At 44.5% G+C, this 27,877-nt stretch overlaps 1 protein-coding gene across 1 annotated transcript; it reads right to left on the reverse strand.

Moving 5' to 3' along the window:
• Positions 1–4,829: 4,829 nt before the first annotated feature.
• On the reverse strand, positions 4,830–27,441 carry LOC123764508 (protein FAM8A1). Its single transcript, XM_045752412.2, has 8 exons — positions 27,223–27,441; positions 26,141–26,196; positions 23,850–24,031; positions 22,055–22,196; positions 21,416–21,539; positions 15,102–15,234; positions 13,365–13,507; positions 4,830–6,377 (listed from the first exon to the last, which is right to left on the reverse strand). Exons 2-8 carry the CDS (start codon positions 26,184–26,186, stop codon positions 6,197–6,199), a joined length of 951 nt encoding a protein of 316 aa, XP_045608368.1. The 5' UTR covers positions 26,187–26,196; positions 27,223–27,441; the 3' UTR covers positions 4,830–6,196.
• Positions 27,442–27,877: the final 436 nt, after the last annotated feature.

Raw genomic sequence — 27,877 nt, forward strand, 5'->3', positions numbered from 1 at the left:
ATCAATTCCCTTGAGAATCTTGAATGTGGTGATCATGTCTCCCCTAACTCTTCTGTCTTCCAGCGAAGTGAAGTTTAATTCCCGTAGTCTCTCCTCGTAGCTCTTACCTCTCAGCTCGGGTACTAGTCTGGTGGCAAACCTTTGAACCTTTTCCAGTTTAGTCTTATCCTTGACTAGATATGGACTCCATGCTGGGGCTGCATACTCCAGGATTGGCCTGACATATGTGGTATACAAAGTTCTGAATGATTCTTTACACAAGTTTCTGAATGCCGTTCTTATGTTGGCCAGCCTGGCATATGCCGCTGATGTTATCCTCTTGATATAGGCTGCAGGGGACAGGTCTGGCGTGATGTCAACCCCCAAGTTTTTTTCTCTCTCTGACTCTTTGAAGAATTTCCTCTCCCAGATGATACCTTGTATCTGTACAAGGTACCTTGTACCATGTGTGTGTGTGTGTACTCACCTATTTGTGCTTGCGGGGGTTGAGCTCTGGCTCTTTGTCCCGTCTCTCAACTGTCAATTAACTGGCATGTGTGTGTGTAATTACCTAAGTGTAGTTACAGGATGAGAGCTACGCTCGTGGTATCCCGTCTTCCCAGCACTCTTTGTCATATAACGCTTTGAAACTACTGACGGTCTTGGCCTCCACCACCTTCTCCCCTAACTTGTTCCAACCGCAGATTTCGTTTCCATGTCACTAGGCTAAGCTTAACTCATACTTACTACGGGTGTACCTTTTAAGTTAAATCTAGTCCTCGGACTTGGAATTGTTACTTTTGTTAATTCTTACTTTATGTGTCTACATGTTCTGCAGAATTTATTTTATCAATAAACATTTAAGCCCCATACTGTCAGTATCTGTCTCCCCCTGATCAGAAAATGTATTTACTATTTGCTGTGAGAATGTGTGTATGTGTGTGGATATTTACTTAAAAGTTTATTTAAGACTCTTATAATATATTATACACACGCTGCTCCGACACAAAAAGGAGACGCTTATGTCCTTGGGTGGAACTCTGTGGGGCCACGGAGGACCCTCCCACAGCTGGGCTACGACGGACTGTGAGGCCGTGGAGGACCTCCCACAGCTGGGCTACGACGGACTGTGAGGCCGTGGAGGACCTCCCACAGCTGGGCTACGATGGACTGTGAGGCCGCGGAGGACCACAGCTGGGCTACGACGGACTGTGAGGCCGCTGAGGACCACAGCTGGGCTACGACGGACTGTGAGGCCGCGGAGGACCACAGCTGGGCTACGACGGACTGTGAGGCCGCGGAGGACCACAGCTGAGCTACGACGGACTGTGAGGCCGTGGAGGACCCTCCCACAGCTGGGCTATGACAGACTGTGAGGCCGTGGAGGACCCTCCCACAGCTGGGCTATGACAGACTGTGAGGCCGTGGAGGACCCTCCCACAGCTGGGCTACGACGGACTGTGAGGCCGCGGAGGACCACAGCTGGGCTACGACGGACTGTGAGGCCGTGGAGGACCCTCCCACAGCTGGGCTATGACAGACTGTGAGGCCGTGGAGGACCCTCCCACAGCTGGGCTACGACGGACTGTGAGGCCGTGGAGGACCTCCCACAGCTGGGCTACGACGGACTGTGAGGCCGTGGAGGACCTCCCACAGCTGAGCTACGACAGACTGTGAGGCCGTGGAGGTCCCTCCCACAGCTGGGCTACGACGGACTGTGAGGCCGCGGAGGACCTCCCACAGCTGGGCTACGACGGACTGTGAGGCCGCGGAGGACCACAGCTGGGCTACGACAGACTGTGAGGCCGTGGAGGACCCTCCCACAGCTGGGCTACGACGGACTGTGAGGCCGTGGAGGACCCTCCCACAGCTGGGCTACGACGGACTGTGAGGCCGTGGAGGACCTCCCACAGCTGGGCTACGACGGACTGTGAGGCCACGGAGGACCACAGCTGGGCTACGATGGACTGTGAGGCCGTGGAGGACCCTCCCACAGCTGGGCTACGACGGACTGTGAGGCCGTGGAGGACCCTCCCACAGCTGGGCTACGACGGACTGTGAGGCCGCGGAGGACCTCCCACAGCTGGGCTACGACGGACTGTGAGGCCACGGAGGACCACAGCTGGGCTACGATGGACTGTGAGGCCGTGGAGGACCTCCCACAGCTGGGCTACGATGGCTTATAAAGGAATAAATGGATGACTGAGGTAGAACTGGTGACCTCGTGAAAATGGTCCGACCTATAAAAAGCTCCCCCCTCCCCCTCCCCAGGAAGCAGCCCGTAACAGCTGTCTAACTCCCAGGTACCTATTTACTGCTAGGTAACAGGGACATCAGGGTGAAAGAAACATTTTGCCCATTTGTCTCCGCCTCCACCAGAGATCGAACCCGGAACCTCAGGACTACGAATCTGAAGTGCTGTCCACTCAGCTGTCAGGCGCCACTAGTACTGTGTGTTGTGTGTGTGTGGGGCATGAGGGGGGTGAAGATTGATTGACAGTTTGACAGTTGAGAGGCGGGCCAAAAGAGCCAGAGCTCAACCCCCGCAAGCACAACTAGGTAGACACAACTAGGTGAATACAAATGGAAACCGATTACCCATCAGACACACTGGAATGGATTTTGTCAGTGTCCATAAGGTCCCATTATGGACATTATGGCTAAAATTAATGACACTGTGGATGACCTAGGATAATCGAGCCTTGGAACAGGGGACCAAGATGATTGGATCAACAAACAATGCATTTCCCCCAAAAAATAGCTTAGGTTGCGATTAGGTAATAACAAATGCTGCAACCCTGGCTGAACAAACCATATAGCGATAACCAATGGACCCCTCTACAGCCAACCATCTCATTCTTCACCAGCAAAGTAGAGGGCTGCAAAAGAACAAAACCCCTTGCTTCTGAAAAAGAAGATGGAGCTCCTCGACTCAATGAGAAGCAAGAGCCAACAAAAACAAGACCTTGAAAAGGGAATTCCCAACTTAAGGGGCAACAGAACCAAGAGACTAAAGCAATGCCAACACCCTCAATGTAACAAAAACATTGTAAAGACGGTAGTAATACTAATAATAAAAAAAATAATGATCATAAAGAATGTTCTTGATAGAGTGATAATGATGTTTCAGATACCACTAAACATTTACAAGTTGTGTAAATCAACCCGTCCTCGACTCAAGTATATTATACATTATACATATGTATATACATATATACATATATAAAACACTGAACTGTAATGCCAATCCTGACCTCAAAAGCTTCATAGAAGGTTGTAACAGAACCCGGGCCATGAGCACCACACCAGAAATAAATCAGTTTTGATATTCCTAGAGTACGACTTAATCAAACTAGAAATGCTCTACAAATCAAGGGACCCAGAATGTGGAATGACCTTCCCAACCATGTTAAAGACTGTACCTCTCTCAACCAGTTTAAGATAAAAACGAAGCTATACCTAATAAATTCCCTGTAACCTACCTTACCCCTCTATTGTCAACCAATGTCTGTTTTTTTTAAATGATGCTGTTTGTCGACCGAATTGTATTTGTGCTGCTTTTTCAGCCATGTTCCCCCCTTTTATCTCTTTCTTTTTTTTTTTTTATTTGTTCTCAACTCATTTTATTCTTTATGCTCAATTAGTATTAAGCTTTAGTCATTTAAGTTTTTCATGCCCGAAACGCTTTGCGTAATAGTGGCTTTAGGCATTGTATGTACTAGCCCTATCTATAAATCTATCACTCTTTGTAAAATCTCTTGTATGTATGTACCTTACCTAAATAAACATTTGATTTGATTTGATTTGATTATATCCAGCTGTCGACCCCATAAACGCATTCATAAATTTTAACATGCTGTTCATTCAAGATGGGAATTTTCTCAAATATAAATTAATATTATATTAGTATATTGTGCATATATAGGCATAGGTTAGGTGTTTAGGTTCTGTTACGATTATTTATATTTGTAGTACATGGGTGAAGCATTTATAGCGTTGTGATTCAAACAAAATTCGTCAGTGAAGCACTTGTTCCGGACATGTTCGAACATCAGCAGTTGCGAGTCGTGTGCAAACCGCTTTTCATTCATAAATAGGGGGTTTGGCGGGTGCATGAAATCACTTTTGGATCTTTGTTTGGAGGACGGGCCGAATTTACAGCGTTGTGGTCTGAACTAAAATTCGTCAGTGAAGCACTTGTTTCGGAAGTGTTCGAACGAAATAAGTTGAGAGTCGTGTGTAAACAGTTTTTCATTCATAAACAGTGGGTTTGGCGGGGTGCATGTTATTACTTTTGGGTTGGAGGACTTTACTTTTGTTTGGAGGATGAGCTGTGTAAATGATTATCACAGATTCATTTTTAGCTGGAGGTAATAAAGGGAAGTACTGTAGAATGATTCAGTATGCTGCATGCGAGATTCCTTCTCATATCTCTTGTTATTATATGGGTGATGCTGACCATGTGGCATAACTTCAACCAACCCAATGCTGGGATGCACACCCCCCCCTAAACTCCCTTGGTACATGCACACACACCCTAAGCCCCCCTTTGTACATGCACACACACCCTAAGCCCCCCTTTGTACATGCACACACACCCTAAGCTCCCTTTGTACATGCACACCTCTAAACCCCCTTTTTACATGCACACGCACCCCTAAGCTCCCTTTGTACATACCCCTAAGCTCCCTTTGTACATGCACACACCCCTAAACTCCCTTCGTACATGCACACACCCTTAAGCCCCCCCCCCCCCCACCTTTAGCATCAAAACACTAATATGAGAATGATAAAATTAGAAAAATTTATTTTTCATTAGGAATAATAATAGGAAAATAGAAATAACATGATTCATTTATCATTTTAACATTTTTATTATAAAATAAATTGAAATTTCAATCAAGACAAACTACCAACATCGTTCATTACATCTTTTGTCACAAATTAAAAAAAAAAATATATAAATTGTAAAAATTTAATTCATACAGTCTTTCAATACTTTCCTAATATGAAGTCGTCAAAACTTCTGCAATACGTAAGGTGTTCTTTACAGAGGAGTCTCACAGTCCATAAACGTAACTCAAATTTACATTTTAATTACGTTACGTTTATTAAGATTTTCTTAACCTTCCATTAACAGTCTTAGGCAACCTACTGTCAGCAGCAAACATAGATCATCTCCGACACCTACATTATACAACATGTTCTTTAGATACTTTAATCGAATACTGATACACAGCGCACGAGTGTTTGCACACGTCGTCATGCGCAAACTTCACACTATAACAAGTCGAGCCAATTTTTTTCATTCAGTTCACCTTTTACATCATTCTTCTCTCTCATCCAAACTATTATGGGTAATTGTAAACCATTCTCAGTCTATCAATCTTATGATGAATAATAAATCTCTCCCATTTAAACATTCACACAATTCATCATCCTCCACACATGTATAGGCTTATAAAATTATCTGCATCATTCAAAACATTCTGGATACATCACTATAAAAATTATACCCAAATTTTTTTCTTCTCAAGAGCAAAAAAGCAGTTAAACTTAAAACATTTAAATTGCAATTACCCACAGCAAAGATTCTGATTACTGTCCTAGTGGACATGCGCACACAACTGAGTAAATGTCCAACATGCACACACATCAAAGTAACCGTCAGATTTAATGTACACACAATAAAGCAACTGGACACGATACAAAAACACACACCCGCGCTTTTGTTGTTAAGAAACACGCCATCAGACACCAACTGAAATTCTCACAATACATTTTCACATTTTAGGTGGCAAAACTGTTCACATAACCTAGGGAAACATAGGATGGGACAAAAATTAAAACTTTTTACTTCATCCCTAAAAACAAAAAACTTCTTAATGATCATAATACAAATAGGATAAAATACGGAATGCGAACCAAGGGCATCACATGGCAACAAAGTTCATGCCATTAACGAAATACTATAATTAGGAACTTCATCCCCATCCTCTGAGCAGGTGAACCACAAAGACACACTCAGCAGGCTCAGAGCGCAAGACCACAATCAAGGTCAACGGATCCACCGCCCACTTTCATTGTTGGTACTGAAGGTTTGTTCATTACATATGTACAAAAATTACCACATTAATCAACACTCAACATCTATGTCTCTCTCTCACTTCATGCTTTTCAAGTTGCTATTTCAACAAGTGCAACGTACAGCTTGTATTTAATTTGCATTGTTGTTATTCCTGCGTCTCCGGGCTGTTCGCTCCTCGACAACAACAGATCCAGCAATGATGTCATAGACGGTACGGTTGTGTTGGAAGGAGAACAGCATGAAGCAGATAGGGAAGAGGAACGTGAGAGAAAAGTTCTTCACCATTGAACGGATGATGGCACGACCCAGTCTGAAGTACAAGAGCATTATTAGTACAAAATCAACTTGCACAATAAAATCACAAAAACATGATATATCTACAAGAAACTCTTTGGAACAAGGCAGTGGGATGGGTTTAGTATCCTAATAAGTGCATCTGGGGTGACAGACTGTGGGTTCAATTCCACCTCTTTGCTCAAAAGATATTCTGGGAATCGACATTAATCATCCTCAATGTACGCATTGTGATAACTAGCCCGTTCTCCATATTCTACAACTGGAGAGCATACAAATTATGTTGCCCAGCAATATGCTCCAAGCAACAGGCTGTTGGACCAAGCACTGTCAAGCCTGCCCCTAGGCCAGGCTTGGTAAGTAGAACGACTCTCTGAACCACCCCCCCCTTCCCACTCCAAGTTCAAGTACAATTAGACACCCGACCCACACATCTGCAAAGAAAGAAAGTTACGATATTTCAGTCCATCCTGGACCATTATCAAGTTCAGGATGGACCAAAATGTTCTTTCTTTTCAGATGTGTTGGTTGTGTGTGTGTGTATAATTTTCAGCATGTTATTGTGACTTATTCTCTGCATTAAGCACAATTGCTTAATCAACCCCTTTACCAATAGTTAACCTTTTAAGGTTGCTTACGTAAAGTTGATAGGTAGCGCTCTTTACAGTTAGAAGAGCTAATACAGTAAGAATTTACGTTAACGCTTGTTAGGCACGACACTTGTATAGAACAATATGTAGTTAAATGCAACATGATGATAAAACCCTACGAAGTACCATTGTAATGAACTCGGAGAATGGACACTTGGACATTTGTTTACAAAACAGGTGACTCATAAGGTGATTAAAGCTTCAGCGCAATGGTGCCATTTATGTGCGTGCGCCAAGTAGTCCAATGAGAACCTCGCTAAACCTGCACTCGTTTCTGATTGGTTCAAGTGGCTTTGGGCTAAAATTCTGTGTGGTGTTTGTTAACTCAAAGGTGGGCTAGGCAGAGTGCCAAGAGTATACCCACTATAGTAGGTATACCTACTAGAGTAGGTATACCTACTAGAGTAGGTATACCTACTAGAGTAGGTATACCTACTAGAGTAGGTATACCTACTACTATACCTGTAGCATACCTACCTAGAGTAGGTATACTACAGTACTTGAATCTTGTCCAAAGTCAACAACCATTTACACAACCACTTACAAAACCTGTACATCTTCCCTCAATCATGGTGGCTTGTTTTACACTTATTAAACAGTTAAGAGCTTCAAAACACAACCTACCTTGAGGTTACCTTGAGGTTACCTTGAGGTTACCTTGAGGTGCTTCCGGGGCTTAGCGTCCCCGCGGCCCGGTCGTCGACCAGGCCTCCTGGTTGCTGGACTGATCAACCAGGCTGTTGGACGCGGCTGCTCGCAGCCTGACGTATGAGTCACAGCCTGGTTGATCAGGGATAAGGTTTATTAATTTTATAAATAACCTCGTAATGCTTCGGAGCTTATAAACTGTTGAATAAATCTAAACTAAGCTGCCGTGATTGAAGAGAGATGTACAGGTATTGCAAGTTGTCGCATAAATGCTTGCCGAATCCTGACCCCGGGTGCTTGCAACATTACGCACCGCCCAATCATCAAACTTATCAACAATCTACATATTCAAGGTATAGAACAAGGCTTTGGGGGGAAGCAATCGGCCATATATTTCAACAAGGTTAACCCTTAAAGTGCGCATCACGTCATATGACGTGTTGAAGTACTACGCAAGATTTAAACGGCCCACGGATACACGGGGTTCACCACACCTTCATCAGGGCTCTTGTAAACAGAAGCCATTTTTTAAAAAAATCGTGGGCCAAACTCCCGGGTGTTATTGGCCTCAGTATTGAGTGAACAACCAAGCCTGACGCACGCAGCATGAGCTAACAGCACTGCTGTTCAGCTTGTGACCACAGCATCGCCTAAAAATGCCAAAATATACTTGTTCATGCTATTATGTAGCGATGATATTATTACAGAAGACCTCTGACTGTGATAAAACTGACCAGGGTTCTGATAATAGCAGGATTGTGGTGATATTTAGCGCTGTGTGCCATGGAGGGAGGAGTAATGCTGTGGGAGGGAGGGTGGTGGCGATGTCTTCTGACTGTGTGTGGCCACCTTTTATTGACTGCACTCACCATACCAGCTTAGTTGTTCACTATGGTGAACACAAATGTAGATACTTATATATAACGTGTGTATAGAGGGTATAAACAGCAAGAGAAGGTTTGGAGCCTCCATTTTGGTGAGGGGGGGTGGCATTGTCTGCACGACGCCACCGTGCAGACGACGGTGTTGTTTACTGGTTACCACGATGGTCTTTGGGCACCATACCAGTTTATTTGTACAAGTATGGTGAATAAAACAGGTAGATATTTATATATAATGTGTGTATATAGCGTAATAACACCACACAGTATTGTTGGAGGAGAAATATTAGTGCGTCTGGCCTTGAGGGCGGCAGCCATCAGCCGACTGTGTGAGGTCCTACGTCTTTGTGCCTTTACTCACCATACAAGCTTAGATGTACAGTTATGGTGAACAAAACATGTAGATACTTATATATAACGTCTGTATATAGTGGATTATAGCAAAAACAGTATGGTGGGTGGAGAATGTGGGCGAGTCAGATGACTGGAGGGAGGGCGGGAGTGGCTGGCTGGTACACGGCGGTCACTCCTCGTTACTTTTTGACTCATAATAGCTACTTAGTGGTTCGCTATAGTGAACAAAACATGCAGATACTTATATATAACCTGTGCTTATAGTGTAATAACCAACAAATTATTTGTTCACTGATTGATGAACATAATTAAATCAACAATATGCACACCATATTTTTGAGTACAGCAATGATTCACTCATTTTATTATATAAATATATCAAACTACACACTATTGAATAATATTACAGCAAAAAAGCTATGAAAAATCAATCAGAGACATTGAAATAATTAGGTAATTATCTCTTTGTGGCAAGTCCGGCCTGACAGCTGGCGAGCAACAGACCGCCTGGGACGCACACTGAGTCAGCGTCTATAATTTGCCAGACTTCCCCGCCCTATAGCCGGCAATATATGCCACTTACGATTTTTTATTATTTTTCCCGTGATCAGTGAACACAAATTAACAGGTTAGGAAGAAAAAATATTTTTTTTTTTCCAAAATTACATGTGCCTGTGGGGAAGAAAGGATATTATACCCCTAGCATGTTAAGGGTTAAGGACCTGCCCGAATTGCTGCGCGTACTAGTGGCTTTACAAGAATGTAAATACTATGCTATGTATCCTCACAAACCCAATGTACCTTCTTGTATATAAATAAATAAATAAATAAATAAAGCCCATGGAACCGCCTACCCGCTGAGGCCATAAATCCCAAAATCCAGTTAGAAAATATAATTAGGACAATTGGCGGAACTAAACAAGCCCCGGTTTTTTGGTCCTCGTCGAGGCCACTAGATAGATAGATAGTGGCCCTTGGGGTAAATTTAGGTAAATATATACGTAAATAAATACCATCGCTTCTCAAATCTTGGGAGCAACAACGAAAGCTATACACTACCTCTTAGAATTACGTAGGTAAACAAAAAATGTAACATGCAATAGGGCCTCAATTTACGATGGTAATCCATTCCCAGAGACGTATCTTAAGTCGAAGTGATTTTTCCCATAAGAAATAATGGGAATTGAATTAATCCGTTCCACACCCCCAAAAATATTAACTTAAAAATACATTTTATACTGAATACAATTTTTTTTATAACTACGATACAGTACATATGTTTATCTTACCTTTATGGAAGACTCTTGATGGTGTATGGAAGATGGTGATGAGGGGGAGAGGAGGAGAGGTGTTACTGTTTGGAAGGGGAATCCCCTTCCATTATAATATCAGGCAGTGATGACTTCTCTGGGGTATATTCTCTCCTACGTTTTGCCTGATGGTCTACCCGCCGGGTCTGGTTTGGCTTCGTCAGCCGTTCTGGTTCCTTCGGGGATGTCCCTTCCGCCTCTCACGATCAATGGGTTCGGCTCCGGGGTACTTGCGTTGGCTGCTGCGTCGCCGGCTTCCTCTTCGGATTTTTCAGGGTTTAGTGCCTTTGCGCCTGCCCAAGCCCTTACTCGATGTGTTCATGGACGCGTCGTCTCTCGGCTGCGGCTTTGTGACCAGTGCTCACCAGGCCAGCCAGGGACGGTGGGGTCCATCCTTTCATCGGGTCCACAGCACGGTGCAGGAGTTCGCGGCGGTGTGTTTTGCTCTTCGGAGGGTTCGGGTCGCCTGCAGATCGACGATCCGGCTCCATTTAGAATGTTCCCCGGTGGTTCATTTTCTGCACCGAGGGGATTCAATGCGGTCCTTGGCTCTTTGGCGCCGGTCGCTTCGGGTGACTCGTCTGCCGAGTTCTCGGGGTTTGGCTCTCCTGGCATTTCACATGTGGGGAGTGTCCAACGTCTTGGCGGACGGCCTGTCTCGTTTCGTTCCCCTGTCCACAGAATGAACAGACGATGCCGCATCCTTCCGTTGGCTCTGCCAGACGTTTGGGCGCCCTGAGGTGGAACTCGTCACGTCAGCATGGTCGCGGCGTTTTCCTCTGAATGTGGCGCCCTTCCCTGACTGCAAGGCCGTCGAGGTCGATGCCTTTCAACAGGACTGGTCGAGGTGGAGGTTCATGTACCTCTTTTCCCCGGTTCAGCTGTTGCTTCAGGTCCTGACTCACTTGGAGACTCACCAGGGGAGAGTAGTCCTCTTGGCCCCGTGGTGGCCGGCCCAGCCTTTGTTTCAGGCGCTGCTTGCTTGGTGTCCGAACCCGCAGATTTTCTCAAGGCTCCGCCTCTTCCAGCAGATTGGACCGGAACATCACGTGGCTGGTTCGATCTTCTTCGAGTCTTCGCGTATGGTATTTTTGACTCGGGTTTATCATCTCTATGGTGATCAGGTGGTTTCTTTGTTGGTGTCCCACCTGCGGGCTTCGTCTCGGCGGCAGTGTGAAGTCTCCTGGCGGTCGTTCCGGTTATTTTTACGTCTTCGTCGTTGTGCTTTAGTTTCTGTTCGAGTGTTGTCCTTTCTCTCTTTGTTGTTCCAGGACCGTCATCTTATGCCTAATACTGTTTCCTTGTATCATGCGGTGCTGGCAGAGCCGCTTCTGCTCGCTTTTGGTATTGATGTTCTCTCTTTTGCTCTTTTTTTTTTTCTTCTCCTCGGCTTCTTGTGGCCCCTTAGGTTCAGGATTGTTTCTGGAAGGCTCTTTTCTTGTTGGCATTGGCCTCTGGGGGTTGGGTTGGGGAGCTTCATGGTCTCCTCCGGGGCAGGGGTTTCTGCTCTTTCGGTCGTGGCGATCGGTTTGTTCATCTGCAGCTATCTCCTCCTTTTCTGGTGAAGAATGAGAATGGGTTGCTGATGCTTGGTTGATCAGGCCAGGGGTGCATCATGTTTTGTGTCCGGTTGCAGCCCTCCGCCATTATTTGCGCGAAACGGCTTGTGTGTCCGGGGACGCGATTTGGGTTGATCCGGTTTCCCTTCTTCCCTGTTCGCAGGTGAGGGGTCTCCCAAGTCATCCGCAAGGTTATTAAGGCCAACCAGCCTGCGGTCTATCCCCATGACGTTCGTAAGTTCGCTGCTCTTGCTGTCATCTTTGGGAAAATGTCTTGGGCTAACATTCAGGCGCGGGGTTTTTGGCGGTCGAATAGGATCTTGGCTGCGTGCTACCTCGTGAACGTTAGGACACAGGCCTAGTCGGGCCTGTTGGCCCGACTAGGGCCAACAGGTCGGCCAACTAGGGCTCGGGTCGGCGGTTGCAGCCAGTTGTCTCGACTTCGGGTTGAGCAGCAAGCAGCGACCGCCTCCCGGGTAAGTCCCTCTATAATTCCTCTGTGGGTAGTTATCTCCGGGAAGCCGAAGGGACTCCCCCAGAAAATTAGTGTTGAATGTAATGAAATGTCATTTTCTGGGCCAGACCTGGAGGCTCCCCGACATCCCTCCCTCCTCCCGGATGAAGGGATGTATGTATGGCATACATACATACATCTATGTATGCATATATTATTAAATATAACCGAAAAAGTAAGATTAATAATTCTAACACGAATTTTCTCAATATTTCTTATGGTTCTAATGCACAACTATATTCTACCCACTTCAAGACTCCGCACCAATATAGATGCATCAAGAAATATGGGCCAATAGGCCCTTTGCAGTTACTTCCATTCTTCCCTTTAACTTACAAAATATTATACCCATTGTTTCATGTTCTGTCTTGTGTTGAAAGTTTGTTTTCACCTCATCCAAAAACTGTTGTATCATATCACCTCACCCAAATGCAGGTATAAAATCAAAGCTATTTAAACTCTGTTTAGTGTTTGCTGGATATAGTTGTGTGTGTGTAAACTAAAGTCTTTGAAAATGTAATAAGTTATTACGAAACGCGTTCAAGTGTCGCGTCAGACTAGAAATAAAAATGAATTTTGGAGAATTGATTTTTCAATTACCATCAACAGTGAAAAGAACCATAAGAAATATTGAGAAAATTCGTGTTAGAATTATTAATCTTACTTTTTCGGTCATATTTAATAATATATGTCTACAGGAAAGACTGCTACCAAAATATACTAACATCTATGTATGGCAGACATAGAATGCTTCCAACCACATGGGGGTTTCTATAGGCCATTGCTACTCGTGCCTCTTTTGAGGGGGCCAGGTTCTGGCTCGTGGTCCCCGGTAAGCCCACATAACACCATACACATGACTAATGCCAATGTCTGTCATTAGCATATCAGCCTGGATAGCTCCGGGGAGCCTCCGGGTCTCACCCAGAAAATGGCGTGTTATTACATTCAACGCTGTTTTTTTTTTAGCAACAAACCTATGGATTACCCTCTGTCCACAGTGGATTATGTCACTAACCAGTTAACAAAACTTTTCATTGAAGTGTATTTAGCATGAGGAACACTCAAATGATTATCTTGGCCTTACCCCAGGTCAGTAGCTGGGTAGACAAGTGCCTGGTCTGCTGCCGTCGGGGCCACCCATTCACACCGCACTACTCTCAGGCCAACCAGCTTTTTACCGGGCGTCGCACCTCCCGTCCCACCGGTGCCGCGATGTAAACACAAAGCCTGCCGGTAATGAGCAGCTGTACAAACATGTAAAATACCGTGATGAATCTATGAATAAATACCATACAATGGAATCGAATCCACGTCCGCCTGATCACCTCGGACACATACACTACTGACTGGACTCTTGCGAGCTAAAATAACCGCAACCAGAAGTACTTTAGTACATTTACCCAATCGTGGTGCAGTCAATAGTGCGTGCTTGAGGTGACCAGGAGCACAGGTCAGAGTTCCTCGTACTGCCTCAATGTTTATCCATGCACACTCATGTTTAGTAAACATTCTAAGCAGTGATGACAGAAAACATCAGTAGTTCAAAATAAGTGAATCAATAAGATGGATACTGTATTAATGTGTACATTAGAAACAGACCATAATGAACCAGGGAGATGAAAAGTGAGGCAGGGTGTGGATGGAATGGACATCACAGTGTATAGAAACAAAGATGGTATAGACATTATTTGTTGATAATGTTCAGCCTATTAGGAGTTTATCAACTCCGAGATAGTACGGGTCAAGGGTAGTGAAGGGTCAGGCTCGTGGAGGTGCAGCACAGTGACGAGATTAGACAAAAGACATTTATCAAGTATATATTTTTCCAAGTGGGGCATCATTGTTGAATTTTCTTCAGATTCTGTTTGATGTTGTTTTAGTGCTTGACGGCTGGGGATTGAATATAATATATCCTAGTACTGTATTTCTTCTTTGATGATGAGGTTAGTACCCCTAAATGTTCACAGAGGTGTTGCTTCTAGCATGTGATCCAAGTCTCACTGGTGTTATCACCAACTCAAAATATATATCGTATTTTGACGCTAAAATCCTCGACGGACAAAAATATGACATACTGTGAATCACAGTGGCTCACAAACAACCCCATTTTCTATGCATAGTTTAAGTTACACTGATTAGGTAGCACATTTTAGTACACTATTTTTTGTCCATTGTGGCAACTCTTAGAGGATGGGCTAGACATCCATCCTCCAGATACGACAGTACAGTACTTGTACCAACTATTGGGTTCAACCTAAAAAATAGACGGTTGCATTCAACTTTACATAATGTAAAGTTTATGTAAACTTTCCTGGGCCTAGTATAACACACACGTACTACATTAGGCCAATGACAGCATACGAGGGCCTAGGATTGCTTAGTAAAGCCTAGGACAGCTGAGATTAGCTTCTTCAGTTACTAATTCACTTTTTTAACCAGCCAACTTGAATAATCCAACAGCACAAAACTAACTTTTTGGGGGTCCAACAGTCCATTGTTATACATTGGACCAAATTGTTGCTCTAAGTGGTATCATTTGAAGAGGATGGGCCAAGAATCAACATGCCCAGTTGGGGCACCAATGGTTGAATATGAGCGACATTAAACAGTAATGCAAAGTCAGTCGCTTTCAACCAATGGCGCCCACCCGGTAGTAGACATACTTTTGTAAAGATGAAGAGTTTAGCATCTCCGATGCTCAAAAGGTATGGCCAAAAATTAAAACACAGGATGTCGTTAAGAAAATTTAGGACCAGTCAGAAACCATAATTTCCGTAGTACAGTATTACCATCATAATTCCCAGACAAGGAGGCAACTCACCTCAAACACACAAGTGCCTATACGATGTATGAGCTCCAGCACGAGGATTTCTGACGTCATCTCCAGAGCCACTCTGTAATCTGACATTATGTCTGCACTCAAGTTTTCAAAGTCATATTTTTCAACATCACTCCTATTGAAAGAAACGGCTCATTGAACATTTTACATGGCAGGCAAAGAATAGGACGATAACATAGCTGAAAGAAATAACGTGACCTACACTCGTCAAGTTAAAAGTGATATTATTTCCGTCCTTCTATAGGACCCTCGTCCAATCATCGTGATCCGCTCCAACTTGAGCCAATGATCAAGTTGTGACACCATTTTGGTTCGTCCAAGATCCTCATCATGACCACCGTCTGATGAAGGTCCAGAAATGACCGAAATGTCGTCACTTTCTATTCATCTCACTTGTGCAGGTTGGGTTATTGACACAATTAAAGCAAACAAGTACACAATACATATCTTCAAAGCTTTCTAGTGACATGCAGAACTGAAACCGATGTCTTAAACAAGGTTAATCTACTATTTTGCAAAATAAATATTTGAATTTATATCTAGCTACCAATGGGGTAATGAAAAGGTACATTATCTTGATAAATAATCAAACCCACATGTATGAAATGAAACAAAAGTGAGAACATTTCGGTCCATCATGGAACCTCATCAAGTCGTAACATGGGTCTCGGCTGGGTCTTCGGTCTAGGATGGGCGACATGGGTCTAGGCTGGACCGAAACATCATTAACCATTTCTTGCGTGAAGGGGGAAGTTATTTGCTTCAGCTACATTATGGCCAAGTGTTTGCTACAATAACTTTATACTTGCTACAATCAACTGCAGTAATAAGTACTGATAACAATGTTAGAACAATAGGATACACACGATTTCATGTTTACATTACGTGTCACCTGTCAAGGCTTTGCAAATCCCATTTGGCAACATTATTATGGGAAAATAATCAACTACAATTACTCTACTCTTTGGCATTTCACCACATGGAACTAAATCAATGTTATATATTTACTATGAAGTGTGCTACTGTGGCTCAGTGTACCAAGTGCTTACCTACTGTGCTAGTAGGGGAATCTGCAGTGTGGCCTCTAGTGTGGTCCCTAGTGTGGTGTTGACATTGTGGTACTAACAGTGTGGTGCTGACATTGTGGTGTTGCTAATAGTGTGGTACCTAATGTGGAAACTACCTAAGTACAGTAGTTACCCAAGTGTAGTTACAGGATGAGAACTATGCTCGTGGTGTCCCGTCTTCCCAGTACTCTTTGTCATATAACGCTTTGAAACTACTGACAATTTTGGCCACCACCACCTTCTCACTTAACTTGTTCCAACTGTCTACCACTGTTTACAAAAGTGAAGTTTCTTATATTTCTCCAGCAGGTTTGTTTCGTTAGTTTAAATCTATGACCTCTTGTTCTTGAAGTTCCAGGTCTTTGGAATTCTTTCCTATCAATTTGATAAATTTCTGTTACTATTTTGTACATAGTGATCATATCGTCTCTTTTTCTTCTATCTTCTAGTTTTTGCATATTTAATGCCTCTAACCTCTCCTTGTAACTCTTGTCCTTCTCTTCTGGGAGCCACTTAGTGATTGTCTTTGCACCTTTTCCAGTTTGTTGATGTGCTTCTTAAGATATGGGCACCACACAACAGCTGCATATTCCAGCTTAGGTCTAACCAAAGTCATTAACAATTTCTTTAGTATTTCTCCATCCATGTATTTAAAAGCAATTCTGAAGTTAAAAAGCATAGCATAGGCTCCTTGCACAATGTTCTTAATGTGGTCCTCAGGTGACAATTTTTTTTATCTAGAACCACCCCTAGATCTCTTTATCAGTATTCTCTAAAGATTTCTCACATAATTCATAGGTTGTGTGGGGTCTATGTTCTCCTATTCCACATTCCATAACATGGCATTTACTCACATTAAATTCCATTTGCCAAGTGGTGCTCCATATACTTATTTTGTTCGGGTTTTCTTTGAAGGGCATGACAATCATCTAGGTTACTTATCCTTCCTATTATCTTCGCATCATCAGCAAATATGTTCATATAATTGTGTACTCCTTCTGGTACATCATTTATGTAGACAATAAACATCACTGGTGCAAGAACTGAACCCTGTGGTATTCCACTGGTGACATTTCTCCAGTCTGATACACTGCCCCTGATTACTGCCCTCGTGGTGGTGCTAACAGTGTGGTGCTAACAGTGTGGTGCTGACAGTGTGGTGCTAACAGTGTGGTAATTACCTAAGTGTAATTACCTAAGTGTAGTTACAGGATGAGAGCTACGCTCGTGGTGTCCTGTCTTCCCAGCACTCTGTCATATAACGCTTTGAAACTACTGACGGTCTTGGCCTCCACCACCTTCTCACTTAACTTGTTCCAACCGTCTACCACTCTAAAAAAGGAATGGTGCCCAACCACTTGTGGACGGTCTCGGGGGATTGAACGCCGACCTGCATGAAGCGAGACCGTCGCTCTACCGTCCAGGCCAAGTGGTTTTAAAAAATAAAATTAATTATATATATATATATATATATATATTATATATATATATATATTATATATATATATATATTATATATATTATATATATATATATATATATATATATATATATATATATGCGAACAAGCCTGAATGGTCCCCAGGACTATATGCAACTGAAAACTCACACCCCCAGAAGTGACTCGAACCCATACTGCCAGGAGCAACGCAACTGGTATGTACAGGACGCCTTAATCCACTTGACCATCACGACCGGACAAAAAAAAGCCTAACGTGCATACACTCTAGCTTCTTATACACACAGAAATCACAATAGCGTATGCATCAAATGAACAAATCCACACGGGCCGTAATGAGGGTTCGAACCTACGTCCGGGATAATCCCAGACGCGCCTTATTCGACTGCGCCACGGCATGATCTAGTGTGGTGCTGACAGTGTGGTGCTGACAGTGTGGTGCTGACAGTGTGGTGCTGACAGTGTGGTGCTAACAGTGTGGTGCTAACAGTGTGGTGCTAACAGTGTGGTGCTGACAGTGTGGTGCTGACAGTGTGGTGCTGACAGTGTGGTGCTGACAGTGTGGTGCTGACAGTGTGGTGCTGACAGTGTGGTGCTGACAGTGTGGTGCTGACAGTGTGGTGCTGACAGTGTGGTGCTGACAGTGTGGTGCTGACAGTGTGGTGCTGACAGTGTGGTGCTGACAGTGTGGTGCTGACAGTGTGGTGCTGACAGTGTGGTGCTGACAGTGTGGTGCTGACAGTGTGGTGCTGACAGTGTGGTGCTGACAGTGTGGTGCTGACAGTGTGGTGCTGACAGTGTGGTGCTGACAGTGTGATATTTACAGCCTGGAACATACAATGTGACAATTGGAAGAAAGTAAAATTACTGCTCAAAATCATTAACAGAATCATTAAAATCGCCAAAAACCCAGCATTGAATGTAATGAAACGCCATTTTCTGGGTGAATCCTGGAGACTCCCTGGAACTATCCAGGCTGAATGGATATGTATATCTTTCTGGCATCAGTCAATGCATGGAGTTCTTGCCAAACGGGGACCACGACTCAGAACCTGGCCCCCCTCTAGAGAGGCACGAGGAGCAATGACCTATAGAGAACCCCCTGTGGTTGGGAGCATTCTATGTCTGTCATCGACTAGGACAGGCACCCAGAAAGGTAGGCGCCCCAAAACAAACCCCTATTCTGGTAAAACTATTGCGACCGAAGGCTGAACAAGTAGACAGAACTCCCCAAATGAAAATTAGCAAACTAGCATGACTTCGTCATGTTGCCGCACTGCAGTCTGCGCAACACCCCTCCCTCCCTGGGAGGGGGAAGGGGGAGCCCCAGTTCCATCGGCCAGCAACCCAACCTACAGTTCTTAGGATGTCAAAAAGCGCAAAAAACACTGCCGACTGGGAGGGAGGGAGGGATGCCGGGGAGCCTCCAGGGCTCACCCAGAAAATGGCGTTTCATTGCATTCAATGCTGGTTTTCTGGGGGAAGCCCCATCAGCTCCCCAGAACTAACTACCCAAAGATAAGGAAAAACAGGGACTTGCCCGGGAAGTGGTTCGTCCTCACTCCTCATCGCAAAGTCGAGACAACTGACTGCAACCGCTGACCCAATGCAACGCAGGCCCCTACCTGGCCCAGGAACATTTACCAGGTAGCGAGCAGCCAGGACCTTGTTCGACCTCCAAACACCCCGCGCCTGAATGTCAACCCAAGACATGTTGCCAAAGATGGCAGCCAAAGCAGCAAACTTGCGCACATTGTGGGCCCGGGGATAAACCGCAGGCTGGCTAGACTAATAACCCTGTGGACAACCTGAGAGATCCGAGCCCGGGAATAGGGAAGAAGGAAAATCAGGTCAACCCAAAGCGCATCCCCGGCCACCGAAGCCGTGGTGCGCAAATAACGGCAGAGAGCCATAACCGGACACAACACACGATACACCCCCGGCCTTACCAACCAAGCAACAACCCAAGGCCCCACCGAAATGCTGCCGTCTGATTCTTCACCAGAAAAGAAGGAGACAGCTGCAACCAAACATAATGACCACCAGGACCGAAGGAGCAGAAACCCCTGCGCCAGAGGAGAGCATGAAGCTCCCTGACCCGACCCCCCCAGAGGCCAATGCCAACAGGAAATAAAGCGCTTTAGAAAAACAATCCCGAATGGAAGAGGCCACAACAAACCGAGAAGAAAGAAACGAGAGCACCCGGTCCAAAGACCAGTAAGGCTCAGGAGGTGCACGAGTTGGCCGGAGGTGAAACAATGCCTGAGAAAGCTTGCGGAACAGGGCAGAAGTAACATCAACACTGAAAGCAAGCTGAAGCGGCTCTGTCAGCGGTGCACGATATGAGGCAACAGTAAGATGACGGTCCTGAAACAACCAAGAGAGAGAAAGGACAAAACAACCCAATCAGATACCGAAGAATACCTTCGCAGGGATAGGAAGAACCGGAAGGACCGCCAGGAAACTTCATACTGTTGCCAAGACGAAGCACGCAATTGGGAGACCAACAACAAAGCCACCTGCGCACCATACAAGTGATGATAAACCCGAGTAAAAAAACCTCCAGAGGCAAAGACTCGAAGAAAAGACCGAACCAGCCTCGTACCGGGCTGGACCGATCTGCTGAAAGAGCGGAGCCACGGGAAGCCCCTCTGATTTGGACACCGAGCAAGTAGCGCCTGAAACCAAGGCTGGGCCGACCACCAAGAAGCCAGAAGGACAACTCTTCCCTGGTAAGTCTCCAAGCGAGCCAGGACCTGGAGCAACAGCCGAGCCGGGGGAAAGAGGTTCAGGTAACCCCACCTCGCCCAGTCCTGCCAGAAGGCATCGATCCCGACGGCCTCGCAGTCGGGGAAGGGCGCCACGTATACTGGGAGACGCCTCGGCCAAGCCTATGCGAAGAGATCCACATCCGGAGTCCCGAACGTTTAACACAATCAACTGAAGGAGTCTGTGTCGACCATCCATTCCGTGGAAAAGGAAAGGAAACGAGACATGCCATCTTCCAGGACATTGGACAACCCCCCCCCCCCCCCCCCCCAAGACATGAACCGCCAGGAGAGTCAAACCCCGAGAACTCAGCAGACAAGTTACCCGAAGCGACTAGCCCCAAAGGGCCAAGGACCGCATTGAACAAACAAAAACTGGAGCCAGAATCACGACCGAACCAGACTCCCATCAGCCAAGAACTGTAGGTTAGGTAGCCGGCAGGCGAGTCTGGGGCTCCCAGCTCCCGCCCTCCTGAGGGCGGAAGGGGTGTTGCACAGACTGCGGTGCGGCAACATGACGAAGTCATGCTAGTTTGCTATTTTTTGTTTGGAGAGTTCTGTCCACTTGTTCAGCCTTCGGTTGCAATAGTCGTACCAGAATAGGGGTTTGTTTTGGGGTGCCTAACTTTCAGGGTGTCTGACCCGGTCGATGGCAGACACGGAATGCTCCCAACCACAGGGTCTCTATAGGCCATTGCTCCTCATGCCTCTCTAGAGGGGGGCCAGGGTCTGGTTCGTGGTCCTCGGTAGGCAAGAACTCCATGCATTGACTGATGCCAGAAAGATATATTGTACATATCCATTTAGCTTGGATAGCTCTGGGGAGCTGATGGGGCATCCCCCAGAAATATTTCCTAAAAATTAATGGCAATTGATTTTGCAACGTGTCACATACGGCGAATAAAATACAATTCATGCAAGATAAACATTTTACACTATTTCTACTCGGTAACACACTTTACTGACAGTGTTTCCCGACTTCAACAAAGAGAACAAACATACAGCAAATCGAAGGCATCCACAGCAGCAAATGTAACAGCCAGCTTGATTGCAAACAGGAGGAGGAAATCTATAGACTCTGCAACGACTCTCTTCCACAGGGGCGGTATTGTGTATTCCACTCCTCCTAAATGTAGAACGTGCAAACAAAAATTAGCCTCTTTATTCCAACTCAATTTGAGCAATGGTGTGATTCGGCTGTATAAGTTATATAGTGCTGTACTTAAAGAGTTAATATATATCATTGTCATAATACTGAAATTTTTGTTTGTGCAAATTATCCCACATTTTGTAATTAGATATATCAGTTCTCAGTTGTCAAATGTTCCACCATACGGACAACTTTCCCACACTCTCCCCCACACTAACACCACTCTCACCCACACACTCCCCCATACTAACACCACTCTCACCCACACACTCCCCCACACTAACACCACTCTCTCCCACACTGACACCACACTCGCCCACACTCACCCACACACTCCCCCATACTAACACCACTCTCACCCACACACTCCCCCACACTAACACCACTCTCACCCACACTGACACCACACTCGCCCACACTCCCCCACACACTCCCCCACACTGATGATAGGAACTAGCATAATGAAGGTGACAGAAGAAATAAATGGACACCTCTCTGCCGCTGTTCTCGCTGCTGCTGTTGTTGCTGTTGTTGCGAGGTTGACGGCGCTGGTGTGGCCTCTGTGCGTGGCTGCTGCGGAGATACTGATGCAGCAGTAACCACAGCTGAGCCATGACCAGTGTGAGAAGCAGTCTGAAACGAGGCAAGCATCAGCTCGAGACTTAGGTGTTGCCACCAGTGACAGCTTGTCCAGTTCTCGTCTAACGACACTTTTTTTTAAGTCTATTTGACAGTTCAGATTATATTCAATAGAGCACTTATTGCAACCGGAACACTAAGCTCCGGAAGCACCTCAAGGCAAGGTAAGGTAGCTTTGCCAGAACAATATGCAGTGAAAGTTCAATATAATAATTTAGTAATAAACCCCTTTGTTGGGTAGAGGAAGCTTGTGTATATGTATACTTTAGGCTTGAATCAAGGTCCTCCCTAGGTCCAACTACTGACCCTCCCCAGGATCCAACCCCCACAACTGTTGCCCAACTCCCAGCTACCTATTTATTTCTAGGTAAACAGAGGCATTAGGTGAAAGGAAATGTGCCCAACCATTTCCGTCCCACCCAGGGATTGAACCCAGGATCCCGGACTGTGAGCAGTGAACATAGTCCACTGTACTACAGTACCCTCACGAAAGAGTTTCAACATCAAATGAATCCAAGTCAGGGTTCAGAGTAAAGCATGTTATACAAGAGACACACTCCATGCAAATGCACAACGTAACTGTTCCTATTTTCCACTTCTATCTTGTTATAACATTTTTATGATGTATTAGAAAGTTGTTACAACTTGCTATGTTGATTGTTACAATTGTAAGGTGTTAAACCTTGTTTGAAAGTTGTGGCACCGTCATAGTTTGGTCGTGTGTTTAGCGGGCTGTGGCAGCTGTCCAGAGCCTGAACCTTTACAACTGTGGCCAGCTCTAGTTAGTCCAAAAACTGAGACTCAAGAGGCTCGTATACATTTAATGAGGAATGCATTCTCCATGTCTTCTAGTTATAACCCAAGGAAACTAGCCTCAAGTCATCTTGAAACTGTCCAGGAAACACGAAGCGTAAACAAGACATCAATATCAATTGAAAAATGTTCAGCACAGGGAGACAAAATTAACCAACACAGAGCAAATCTCCAAGAGCTAATTCAGCTTCCTGACAAGTAAGGCAATACCAACCACTGTATAAAGAGGTCTAGTGTGAGCACCAATCACTTTTTCAAGTGATCAAAAGTGAGTCGTGAGCACTTCATGAAGAGGAGCAATGCATTCACCCAGTTATGGTTGCAGGGGTTGAGCTCTAGCTCTTTCAACCCACCTCTCAACTGTCAATCAATCAACTTGTTTTGTGTGTGTGTGTGTGTGTCAGTGAGAGACTGTTTCAAGCCACATTATACAACTGGAAATTATTACTCTCCCAAAGAATAATATATCTATGAAGCCACCTGCCCACAGAAGATGATGTGCTGTTATTTAAAGTAAACCTGGAAAACCTCACCTGGTACAATGAGGGAGTCAATAAATTACTGAACTGTTAAAACCATTTTAAAATACAATTTCTTGAACTTGGTGTGAACTAACTGAAGTGTTTATAATTTAATGCTGAATTAATAATACGTCATATTATTGCTGCGATAACAATGTAACGCATCATCTTAATGCACTGTAGTGCTATCCTCATCTTTAACAATAACAGCAACATAATACAGTACATCAGATACATTCACTGCACTTTAACAAGACAAAGAATCTGGAGGTGAAAACAATTCTCACACGGAACCCCGCACAAAGATGCTTACCTGTGAGTGTACCGACGCCAGGAAGTATGGGAAAGTGGCCATTACACACTGCATCTGGTACAGGTGGTTCATCCAGGCGCGCAGAGCCAGGGCGTACTCTCCTGCCGTGTGATAGTCGCCCTCGTACTCTCCTGCCGTGTGATAGTTGCCCTCGTACTCTCTTGGTACAACTGGACGGTACTCTAAGGGAACACACAGTTTGCAGACGTTATACTCTGGGATAATCGCCCTCGTACTCTAGCCTCGTTGAATTTCTCACTGAACACACATATACTGTATAAGGTTTCGAGCTTAGATAATAATAACCTCCATTCAAAGCATGCCACTCAATTCTTCCCTACATAATGCTCCACTCCCTGTAGAACACGTGATTCTTCCCTACATAATGCTCCACCCCCATAGAACACGTGATTCTTGCCTATATAATGCTCCACTCCCCATAGAACACGTGGTTCTTCCCTACATAATGCTCCACTCCCCATAGAACACGTGGTTCTTCCCTACATAATGCTCCACTCCCCATAGAACACGTGGTTCTTGCCTATATAATGCTCCACTCCCCATAGAACACGTGGTTCTTCCCTACATAATGCTCCACTCCCCATAGAACACGTGGTTCTTGCCTATATAATGCTCCACTCCCCATAGAACACGTGGTTCTTCCCTACATAATGCTCCACTCCCCATAGAACACGTGGTTCTTGCCTATATAATGCTCCACTCCCCATAGAACATGTGGTTCTTGCCTACATAATGCTCCACTCCCCATAGAACATGTGGTTCTTGCCTATATAATGCTCCACTCCCTGTAGAACACGACAACCACCAACCAAAATCAGTACAAGCGTCTCAGGCCAACACAGCCAGTTTCTATTCAAACTAACCCCCCCTCCCTCCCCCAGTTATTAATGGGGGGGAAAGGTAGACACGAGACTAATCAATCCAGTTTTGAATGATTGTCAAAACGTATATTTCTATACAATTAAAATGCCTCCTCAAAACAATACTGTACTTGGATTCAAAGAAACTGCCAAGTATTCTTCAATTGCTAACTTAAGTTGGCCACCTCCGTAGGTGAGAGCACTGACCGAGGATCTCACCTCACCCCAGGAAAGCACAATGTTAGGGACAACGAAAATACATGGGAGCAATCAAATGGCTTCCTCAAAATGGAGTTTTTGATCTACATGCAAAGTTCTAGTTTACAATTTGAAATTAATAGGTATGCACAGTATAACAAAAACCTACAACAAATTCCGTAAATCCAAATGATTATTTTAATTAAAAACAATACCTCTACAAAATTTTTAAGTTGTAGAGGTATTCTGGACCACGGCCAGAACCTGGCCCCCGGTAGGCCTAGAACTCCACCCACATCGACTAATGCCAAAAGTTTGAACTATCCCTATCAGCCTGGATAGCTCCAGGGAGCCTTCGGGGCTCCCCCCAGAAAAGCAGGTAAACAATGAAATTCTTCACAAAGAATTCAAGTGCGGCTGTGGTCGACACTACACGGGATAGCTTGTAAACAAACTAAGTGTGCCTCACCCTGCACTTGTTTGACCAATATGCAAATGAGCAGACGTTGTCTTCCAAGTAAACCTTTGTACACCAATTCAAATTTTATGACGAATTTGACCTCGACCAAAAAATTTGTGCTCTAGGGCAGTCGTCAACCGAGATTCCACTGTACAGTATTTAACTAATGTCATGAAACTCTACTCGAGGCTGCAGCAGACAGCTTCAACAGTTCATTACCGTAAAATTAACACAAACAAAAAGCCGAAAGTAAAATTCCATTACCTATGAGAATGAAACTCTGTATTCATTATGAACAAATGAAGCAAATTTAGTACCTTTACTGAAATTGCTTGCTAATCTGGATCATATAGGCCCCCCCCCCCTCTCCGAGTTAGCTGGAAATCCGGATTAGCAGGAATTCTAACTGGGAAGGTCCAAAAATTAACACATTCACAATTTTTCTTGTACCACAACCAACAAAATTTGCATTTCCACACCCAATAAACCTAAATCCACATGGTTAGGATAGATTGGCAATGTCAGTTTTGACTGCCAGCTGCCAAGATGTCTTCTGGTGATCATAGTTCTTCCGATATCATTTAGTAATCCAACTGAAACCCTGGATAACCCAGATTTCTGTTCGAGTTTGGCGAAGTTTGGCAGACAAAACTTGATTATTTTATCTGAATTATTCAAAAGTCTGGGTTAATGGGGTCCGGATTAGCAAGCTTTTAATAGTACGTCAAAATGAAGGCAGCATTAAACCTTACTTCTTTTGGCTCCAGTTAATGCGGGATCTACCGTGTGCGAAGCCATGACGATGCACCTGTGGGCAAGAAATCATGTTATATTTTTTTTGTTTGCCAGTACCAGAATTTTATATATGGTTACAGCAGTATATCTATATATTGCTTTGATGCATGCTATATGCAACTTGGAAAATACAATAAAGTTGCTGGTCCTATTCCACTTGACAACTTATTGATGTTCTAAACATAATAAAAAATTACTAATACTGTACCATATTAATATTTAACAAAACGAAAATTGAGATGTTTATGCATTACTAAAATATTACTATAATTAAAATAATTTGTTTTGTCTGGGCCAGGCTGCCTGTGTATATACATATTTTAGGCTTGTATTGAGGTCCTCCCCCACAAGGTCAAATTACCGACCTTCCCCAGGATGCAACCCTAAAACAGTTGACTAATTCCCGGGTATCTATTTACTGCTAGGTGAATAGATGCATTAAGTGAAAGCAAACATGCCCAACCATTTGTGTACCACTGGAGATTCGAACCCCAGATTCTCAACTGTGAATTGAGAATGAATCCAACTGTACCCATTTCAATGGGTGTACGAGAGTATTTCACCCTCATAATTTGTGAAGTCTCAGTAATCATTCAGAAAGTACAGAAAAGCATGGCCGAGGTGGGAAAAAATGACAACGGGAAATGGGATAACCTGTCCTGGAACCGAAATAGTGAACAGTGGAGCGTAATCAATTGTCGCATAATTCAGTTGACAGTGCAATCTGCTGTCACAAGTCAGGGGTTCACTTCCAGCATAGTACTGGCACGTGTGGACATTTTGTTACACCTGATGCCTCCGTTTACCAACCAGTAAAAGGCTATATACCTGTGAGACAGACAACCGTTGAGGGTTGCCTCATACGAAGGTCAGTTGCTAGCTTAAGAGGATCTTCAGCAGCATAACAGGGCTCCTGCCCCTGACTACGGACAAACCACCTTTCATGTCCATATTAAGCCCCTAATTCGTCTATGCTTGTGCAAAGTACCTGTAATACACCCCTAAGAGATAACACCCCCAAGAGAGACAGCGACGCTACCTGGGGCCCCAAACTCCTCCACAGGACCGGAGTTCTCGGCCGACCGACTCTTCACGTTGCTCTTATCTTCGCCTCCTCGTCGCTGTCACCTTCATCTGCCTTCCAACACCGCTCAAAACTTGCTGAAATTCGCATAAAGTTGCTTAAAGTTGTTTGAGTTGCTGCCTTGAGCGACGACTCGGCATCTCTGGCAACCAAAACAAACAGACGTCATGAGTTAAGCACTACGAGCCTTAACTGGGCGTCAGTACGAGCCTAAACCAAAAACATATAATTAACATTTAAAATATTATACAAATATTTATAATAATCCTAATATTAACATAACCATTAAATAATTAAAAAAATTACTAATAACATTAATGAACTAATTTGAGTGTTTGATGTCGGGATTAAGCCCTATCAACCTCTGGAAGGTTATTGAGGCTACTGACCAACCAGCAAGTATACTTTAGTGGATATATTCTCAGTGTATATACTCAGAGAAGCAGGCTACATCTCTCGGTGTATATATATCCTGTGAATTAATTTAAGTCTCCAGATTTCTAGCTCCTGCCATTGCATTGCTCTTCAAAAAATCACTTGAACTCCAAACCTTTCCGGATATTCTAAAAAAAAAAAAAAGCGCGAGTAACCCCAGTCCACAAATGTGGTG

Source organism: Procambarus clarkii, chromosome 5 (genome assembly GCF_040958095.1).
Source record: "Procambarus clarkii isolate CNS0578487 chromosome 5, FALCON_Pclarkii_2.0, whole genome shotgun sequence".
Classification (NCBI taxonomy): domain Eukaryota; kingdom Metazoa; phylum Arthropoda; class Malacostraca; order Decapoda; family Cambaridae; genus Procambarus; species Procambarus clarkii.